This window comes from Cherax quadricarinatus, chromosome 85 (genome assembly GCF_038502225.1).
Source record: "Cherax quadricarinatus isolate ZL_2023a chromosome 85, ASM3850222v1, whole genome shotgun sequence".
Lineage (NCBI taxonomy): Eukaryota > Metazoa > Arthropoda > Malacostraca > Decapoda > Parastacidae > Cherax > Cherax quadricarinatus.
Genome location: NC_091376.1, coordinates 19645281 through 19654851, shown reverse-complemented (window position 1 = coordinate 19654851; position 9571 = coordinate 19645281). Strand labels below are relative to the sequence as shown.

The following is a 9571-nucleotide window of genomic DNA, read 5'->3' as shown; positions in this document are numbered from 1 at the left end:
GGACGCATAGTTAAAGGTGTGCAAGAGGCAGAGGCACTAGAATAAATGAGCGGAGCCTCAGGGCTTGGAGCAGATAAAGTGACACCAGCAGGAGGTACAGGGGTATGGGATAAGTCTGGAGAATGGTCCAAGAACGAAGCTGGATCAGAACAGGATGCAGTAACAAAAAAGGGCCTGGGAGGAGGAAAAGGGTTACAAAATGAAGACTCCATGATGGTGGCACTTTTTTCTTATTTTTTAAAGAAAAAAATAAGAAGGTATGAATGAAAAGGACGAGGGACAGTGGAGGGACAGTTACTAGAAGGCATGAAAGGCCCATATGTTTCCCCACTCATCCAAAAGGACCTCGACACCACCAACAGTGCAGATGCAGTTTGAAACCCATGCCATACCCTACCCTTCATGCCAGTAAACCAGCACTCTGGGATGGTAACCTCACATCTACCAAGCCACCTCGGCAGACAAAAGAGAGGGCAGTTGGATACTTGCCACAAAGCATAACTCCTTTGGCTACCACCTCCCAGAACCGACAAGCAGCCTCTGGAGATACACTCGTCACCTGCAGGACACCCTGCCCCAACTCCTGGAAATCCAGGAAGGGAGCAGGGTGCCTCCAGATGAATCCGATATCATGTTTAACCACACCACACCGAGGAACCCCAAGGAACAGGATGAACCTGAGCACACTTCCCCCTATCTAGAAACCGTAATGCCAAAGGGAAGGTCCCCAGAGGCTGAAAACGGGACAGGGGAAAAAGAGGAATGGGATGGAGGGAGGAAAGGGCAATGGGGGATGGAGAGAATGGGATAGGGAAGGGGTGACTGGGGGGTAAATAGGTTCAGTCTAAAGACCAAAATATCTAATTCCTCAGACCAAGAGCCTCTTCACCACTCCAGGGAGCCCCCCTTGAAAAGGCCTCATGAAAGAAAATGGGTCAGTAATTAAGATAAATTATTATTATAGTAATCAAAAGTAAGCATTACACAGGGTGCGGCTTCCTGCTGCTAAATACCAACCATAAATAAATTTCATATATTCCTTAAATACTATTCAAGAAAATATCTGGCTGCCTGTGAGTCAACCAGTATTTATCTTTAATACAAGATGACGTTTAACTTCAGTTTAATAATAACAATAATTTAATAATATTGTTTCTTCAAGTACATGTACAAGGTATACAGACCATAGCTGACATCAATGACATACTACTATGTAGATAGCCATTGTTATGCTGAGCATTTCCCACAAATTAGGTCAGTTTTGTCCCAGGATGCAACCCACACCAGTCCACTAACTCCCAGGTACCCATTTTACTGAGAGGTGAACATAGACAACCGGTGTAAAGAAACATGCCTAATGTTTCTACCCTCACTGGGAATCGAACCCAGACACTTACCGTGAGAAGTGAGAGCTTTAGCCACCAGCCTAATGGTTTATTAAAACTGAAGAATTGGGCTTTTGTAGTTTTTCTGCAAGTGATAAATGTTTAGTATACAAATCATGGAACTGGCGAGTCTTAAAATTTAGAATTTTAAGGCTCATTTGTCGTGAGTTCAATCCCCACCAGTTCCATGATATGTTTGCAATCGTGTTATTACGATTCTTGTGTCACGTTTAGCATACAGAATGCACAATGCTTCACAATTATGCCCATTTAACAGACTTTCCTAATCCTTTTATCAGTGATTATTCTTAATCTTTCTTCTTCCTCTTCCTCTTTGTCTTTTCTTCACTACCAAAAATTATAGCAGAGATGACTCTTAGTATTCGACGTAGTATGAAGTAGAGGAAGAACATAGCCAGGTGGAGGAGGAAGATCACGTCCAGCATGAGGAACTCCACCCAGGAGAGCTGTGCCGCTGGTGACCTCAGCTGAGGCGCACCTTTGTGACGGATGACGTACTCCGTCCAGAACACTGCCAGTTCCGTGGATGTCATAAGTTGATCTCGTAGCGGCACTGACATCTTCAATACATTTTCTTTATACCTGATAAAAATTAATAAAAATAAATGATTATTATCACCAAGTGTGTATACAGTCTACACATTATTTTCCAGTCCTACTAATTTACTTTTTAACAAGATATTAACTGGGATAAAAAGTCGAGATCTCTATGTGAGTAGATTACAGTCATTTACATATCAGTTTTAAAACTTACGATCCGAAAAAAATATCATTCATTAAAAAAAAACTGATGCCTAGCTTATAAAAAAGATTATTAATAATCTTAATATTTCAGGAGGTTTAGTGGTAAGCAAGGTGAAGGTCTTGGTCAGTTGACCAAAAGCTCTAATGGTGGGTCATCATATGACTAAGACCCGTGTCAGGAAACACTTGTCCTGTTTCATGACGAATTTTAACTAACCTATTGCCTAGCTCATTAATACACACTTTGTTCTTCAACTGAAATAATCAGATAGGTAAATTAAACATGTCTAAAAAGACTGTACTACTACTACTACTACTACTACTACTCTTGCCTTGTTTCACTCTCCTTTCTGTGTCTTGTGCCACTACCACTATTCCCCCCCTACTTACTACAACCACTACTACATCTAATAGCATTACCTCTACCATTACTTCTCCACTTTTTTTCTTCTACTCTGTATCCGGTCAGTCCCACTCTCCTATATATAATAGTTCCCTCACCTTCGTGTGTAAGTGTGACTTGTAAATGGTTCAAGTCGGACTGAAACATCGTCATAAACTTCTCTGTATGTGCAGTTTATTTGAATTAAGATAATTTGTTAATGAAATACATATTTACATTAATGCCATGGTGAATACTTTTGGGAGACGAAATTTTCACACATTGTGCTTCAAGAAATCATACTAATGGATGTTGCCCATTAAAATGTTTTATTTAAAGTAACCCTGCAACATAATGCCAGGAGCAAGGGGCTAGTAACCCCTTCTGTATAAATTGCTAAATTTAAAAAGAGAAACTTTCGTTTTTCTTTTTGGGCCACCCTGCCTTAGTGGGATACGGCCGGTTTGTTGGAAAAAAAAAAAACTGCAACATGACCTTACTTGGGATCGCTTGTAATTTTGGTAAGAGCGTCAACGATCATGTCCACAGTCAGCTCTTTCCACACTAACGAGTCTCCCAGACCAGAATTCTTAACAAATATGCCATTCTTGGGCTGGTCACCATAGATAGGTAGAGCGAGGAGTGGCGTGGCGTGATAGATTGATTCTTGCAAGCTGAGGAGACCACCGTGTGTGATGAACACCTTCACGTTGTCGTGAGCTGCAGAAAAAATATTGCTAATGACAAAAATAGAAAGAGCCCGACAAGTTAAATGAAATTTTGCAATTTACGACCCACAAACTTGAGATAAAAATAAGTCTGATTTTTTTATCGGTCTTGATCTCTTATACACTTGTCTGCATTTGGAATGTTTTTAGTTTTTTTTACTCATAATTGAAATCTTACATATTCTTGGGCTGCTGATTGTAAATATCTAAACCATTTTGCTCTATCATGTAAGGATTTTCAAAATACAAATTAAATGGTAAAAACTGTGAAAAATTAGGCAGGTACTCATGGAAAAACACATTCTGTTAGTTTTAGTAACATCAACATGAATCAAATCAAATTATTTTATTAAAAAAATATGCTCCTAATGGTTAGCCTACATATTGAGTAAAAGGAAGGAGGACCCTTTGATTTTCGCTTATGCTGTGCATCGAGACCATTATGCTTCAATGACCAGCAGTAATATGCCATCATGCTGACATTCCATTTTCCCTGGTATCGAGTTTTCATGGTGCAAATATCTTGATGGAACCGCTCTCCTTGTTCCTCACTGTATTCCCCACAATTGTTAGGAAAACAGTCAAGATGTGAGTTCAAAAAGTGCAACTTCACACTCATTTCAGACCCAGGTTGTTGGAAACTTGAAATCAGGTCTTGCGTCATTTTTTTTCATGTTTGGGGGAGCATCTGTTTCCCAGGAAGTTGTGGACAATCTGCTTGAATGAAAACCAGACATTCACCTCGACACCTGCTGATGCTTCATCAAAATGCTTATCCTTCATCAATTCCCGAATCTGAGGGCCAACAAAGATTCCTGCCTTTAGCTTGCCTTTACATATTCGAGGAAACTGGCTGTAGGTTCTTGGAAGCAGTTCCATTCTTGTTCAAGGCCTTCACAAAAATTTTCATAAGTCCTAAATTGATGTGGAGTGGTGGGAGCAGAATTTTCTTGGGGTCAACTAGTGGCACAGTTTTCATGTTGTAATTTCCGGGTAAGAAGCTGGTCCTTGGTGGCCAGTCTTTTTGTTCATAGTGCTTGCTGCCTATCCTACTATCCCAAAGACAGAAAACAGGAATACTTGGTGTATCCGCCTTGTAGACTCAGTATGAGAGCAATAACTTTTAAATTGCCACAAATGAGAAAATTGTGATTCTGGTACTTGATTGCAGATATTAGTGTCTTCATACCTGCATAACTTTCCGACATTTGGACACTATAGCCAACTGGCACAGATGCAGCTGTGTTGCATTGTACAGAAGTACAGCCATTAAACTTCTTTTAGAAGAATCAATGAAGAGTCTTCATTCATCTGCCCATGTGTTAAATAAGGCCAGAAATATTCGAACAGAAAACTAAAGATTCCTCTTTGTCAAAGAACTGAGTGAATTCTGCATCACGGTGACGGTACCAAGCGAATGTTGTTCCAGGAGCTAGAAGCCAATGTTCCTTCAGTCTAGAGCCAAATAACTGTGCACTTTCTTTTGGAAGGTTAAGGTCTCTCACCAAGTCACTGAGCTCAACTTGGTTGAAGGGTTTGGAATCGTCATATATTGGTGGTTTAGAGTCTACTTCCATCTTCTTAGAGTCACAGGTATCAGATTCTGATGAAATTTGCCATGTCTCAGGTGGCACAGGTACAGGAATATCTTCAGTGTGTGGAACAGGACTTATTGCTGAAGGAATATTTGGGTATACTATTATGCAATCTTTATTCTTCTTGCTGAATCCAGCTACTTTAGGCATACAAAAGTAGCAGTCATCATGGTGGTTCATCTGCTCCCGCCATACCATTGGTACTCCAAAGGGCAAACATCAAGTTTCCAACTGACCACATTTGGAACTTACTGATGTAACTCATGCAAGCTTTGCGTGGTACAAATGGTTTGTCCTGGTCTCCAAGTTTGCAGCCAAAATAAGCAAAGTAACAGCGCTTCAATAAAGGAGTAATGTTGCTCCAGGAATCTGAAGGGGTGAATTGCCCGCAGACATAGCAAAATATGTCTAGTGAATTTATGCAGCCTCTAGACATATTACTCTGAAAATAAAGAAAAGTACATTAAATTTAACATTTAAGTTAATATAAAGTAAGGATTTTAGTTGGTAATATACCACTTTCTCATTTATTTATGTTATACGAAACAAGAAAAGTAACGTTTCCGTATAAATTGACAACTTGATGTGATAAAGACGAATAAAATACACAATGAATCACTATTTTCCATATATATATATATATATATATATATATATATATATATATATATATATATATATATATATATATATATATATATATATATATTATCACACTGGCCGATTCCCACCAAGGCAGGGTGGCCCGAAAAAGAAAAACTTTCACCATCATTCACTCCATCACTGTCTTGCCAGAAGGGTGCTTTACACTACAGTTTTTAAACTGCAACATTAACACCCCTCCTTCAGAGTGCAGGCACTGTACTTCCCATCTCCAGGACTCAAGTCCGGCCTGCCGGTTTCCCTGAATCCCTTCATAAATGTTACTTTGCTCACACTCCAACAGCACGTCAAGTATTAAAAACCATTTGTCTCCATTCACTCCTATCAAACACACTCACGCATGCCTGCTGGAAGTCCAAGCCCCTCGCACACAAAACCTCCTTTACCCCCTCCCTCCAACCCTTCCTAGGCCGACCCCTACCCCGCCTTCCTTCCACTACAGACTGATACACTCTTGAAGTCATTCTGTTTCGCTCCATTCTCTCTAAATGTCCGAACCACCTCAACAACCCTTCCTCAGCCCTCTGGACAACAGTTTTGGTAATCCCGCACCTCCTCCTAACTTCCAAACTACGAATTCTCTGCATTATATTCACACCACACATTGCCCTCAGACATGACATCTCCACTGCCTCCAGCCTTCTCCTCGCTGCAACATTCATCACCCACGCTTCACACCCATATAAGAGCGTTGGTAAAACTATACTCGCACACATTCCCCTCTTTACCGCTAAGGACAAAGTTCTTTGTCTCCACAGACTCCTAAGTGCACCACTCACTCTTTTTCCCTCATCAATTCTATGATTCACCTCATCTTTCATAGACCCATCCGCTGACACGTCCACTCCTAAATATCTGAATACGTTCACCTCCTCCATACTCTCTCCCTCCAATCTGATATTCAATCTTTCATCACCTAATCTTTTTGTTATCCTCATAACCTTACTCTTTCCAGTATTCACCTTTAATTTTCTTCTTTTGCACACCCTACCAAATTCATCCACCAATCTCTGCAGCTTCTCTTCAGAATCTCCCAAAAGCACAGTGTCATCAGCAAAGAGCAGCTGTGACAACTCCCACTTTGTGTGTGATTCTTTATCTTTCAACTCCACGCCTCTTGCCAAGACCCTCGCATTTACTTCTCTTACAACCCCATCTATAAATATATTAAACAACCACGGTGACATCACACATCCTTGTCTAAGGCCTACTTTTACTGGGAAAAAATTTCCCTCTTTCCTACATACTCTAACTTGAGCCTCACTATCCTCGTAAAAACTCTTCACTGCTTTCAGTAACCTACCTCCTACACCATACACTTGCAACATCTGCCACATTGCCCCCCTATCCACCCTGTCATACGCCTTTTCCAAATCCATAAATGCCACAAAGACCTCTTTAGCCTTATCTAAATACTGTTCACTTATATGTTTCACTGTAAACACCTGGTCCACACACCCCCTACCTTTCCTAAAGCCTCCTTGTTCATCTGCTATCCTATTCTCCGTCTTACTCTTAATTCTTTCAATTATAACTCTACCATACACTTTACCAGGTACACTCAACAGACTTATCCCCCTATAATTTTTGCACTCTCTTTTATCCCCTTTGCCTTTATACAAAGGAACTATGCATGCTCTCTGCCAATCACTAGGTACCTTACCCTCTTCCATACATTTATTAAATAATTGCACCAACCACTCCAAAACTATATCCCCACCTGCTTTTAACATTTCTATCTTTATCCCATCAATCCCGGCTGCCTTACCCCCTTTCATTTTACCTACTGCCTCACGAACTTCCCCCACACTCACAACTGGCTCTTCCTCACTCCTACAAGATGTTATTCCTCCTTGCCCTATACACGAAATCACAGCTTCCCTATCTTCATCAACATTTAACAATTCCTCAAAATATTCCCTCCATCTTCCCAATACCTCTAACTCTCCATTTAATAACTCTCCTCTCCTATTTTTAACTGACAAATCCATTTGTTCTCTAGGCTTTCTTAACTTGTTAATCTCACTCCAAAACTTTTTCTTATTTTCAACAAAATTTGTTGATAACATCTCACCCACTCTCTCAATTGCTCTCTTTTTACATTGCTTCACCACTCTCTTAGCCTCTCTCTTTTTCTCCATATACTCTTCCCTCCTTGCATCACTTCTACTTTGTAAAAACTTCTCATATGCTAGCTTTTTCTCCCTTACTACTCTCTTTACATCATCATTCCACCAATCGCTCCTCTTCCCTCCTGCACCCACTTTCCTGTAACCACAAACTTCTGCTGAACACTCTAACACTACATTTTTAAACCTACCCCATACCTCTTCGACCCCATTGCCTATGCTCTCATTAGCCCATCTATCCTCCAATAGCTGTTTATATCTTACCCTAACTGCCTCCTCTTTTAGTTTATAAACCTTCACCTCTCTCTTCCCTGATGCTTCTATTCTCCTTGTATCCCATCTACCTTTTACTCTCAGTGTAGCTACAACTAGAAAGTGATCTGATATATCTGTGGCCCCTCTATAAACATGTACATCCTGAAGTCTACTCAACAGTCTTTTATCTACCAATACATAATCCAACAAACTACTGTCATTTCGCCCTACATCATATCGTGTATACTTATTTATCCTCTTTTTCTTAAAATATGTATTACCTATAACTAAACCCCTTTCTATACAAAGTTCAATCAAAGGGCTCCCATTATCATTTACACCTGGCACCCCAAACTTACCTACCACACCCTCTCTAAAAGTTTCTCCTACTTTAGCATTCAGGTCCCCTACCACAATTACTCTCTCACTTGGTTCAAAGGCTCCTATACATTCACTTAACATCTCCCAAAATCTCTCTCTCTCCTCTGCATTCCTCTCTTCTCCAGGTGCATACACGCTTATTATGACCCACTTCTCGCATCCAACCTTTACTTTAATCCACATAATTCTTGAATTTACACATTCATATTCTCTTTTCTCCTTCCATAACTGATCATTTAACATTACTGCTACCCCTTCCTTTGCTCTAACTCTCTCAGATACTCCAGATTTAATCCCATTTATTTCCCCCCACTGAAACTCTCCTACCCCCTTCAGCTTTGTTTCGCTTAGAGCCAGGACATCCAACTTCTTTTCATTCATAACATCAGCAATCATCTGCTTCTTGTCATCCGCACTACATCCACGCACATTTAAGCATCCCAGTTTTATAAAGTTTTTCTTCTTCTCTTTTTTAGTAAATGTATACAGGAGAAGGGGTTACTAGCCCTTTGCTCCCGGCATTTTAGTCGCCTCATACGACACGCATGGCTTACGGAGGAAAGATTCTTTTCCACTTCCCCATGGACAATAGAAGAAATAAAAAAGAACAAGAGCTATTTAGAAAAAGGAGAAAAACCTAGATGTATGTATATATATATATATGCATGTGCGTGTCTGTGAAGTGTGACCAAAGTGTAAGTAGGAGTAGCAAGATATCCCTGTTATCTAGCGTGTTTATGAGACAGAAAAAGAAACCAGCAATCCTACCATCATGCAATAAGATCACAGTAAACAGTAAAAAAACTTTTGATAAAGAATTCCCCCCAAAATGCTGATGGATGTGTCTATAAGATTCCTTGTAAAATTTGCGATAAAGTTTATTACGGTCAAACTGGTAAAAATCTCGAACTAAGATTAAAACAACATAAATATAGCATTAGAACTGGACAAGATTCCAATGCTCTATTTATTCATGTAAGAGATTTTAACCATCCAATTGATTTTCAAAAAGTTGAGAAAGTAGTATCAAACAAGTCCATGGTCGACAGGAATATAATTGAATCTTGTTTCATAAAAAGCAGTTTTGACAATAATATGAATATTTCCTTTGGTTTATATAAATTAGATCCATTTATAATTAATAGAATTTGGGAAGAATTTAATAATACACTGGACAAATAATTTTTACATTTTCTTGGGTAGAATAGTTTGTGGGGTGAGTTGTGCAAAGGACCTATCCAAGTTGGGTCGGCGCGCGTCAGGTGTTTAACTGTTGTGGGATCTGATA

At 39.8% G+C, this 9571-nt stretch overlaps 1 protein-coding gene across 1 annotated transcript in view; it reads right to left on the bottom strand.

Moving 5' to 3' along the window:
* Positions 1-1693: 1693 nt before the first annotated feature.
* The window catches only part of LOC138855234 (UDP-glycosyltransferase UGT5-like), a 15221-nt gene continuing 7343 nt past the window's right edge, over positions 1694-9571 (bottom strand). The window contains exons 3-4 of the mRNA XM_070103532.1: positions 3033-3252; positions 1694-1988 (exon numbers count right to left, since the gene is read on the bottom strand). Of these exons, the coding sequence (XP_069959633.1) occupies positions 1694-1988; positions 3033-3252 (515 nt within the window). The remainder of the gene's footprint in view (positions 1989-3032; positions 3253-9571) is intronic.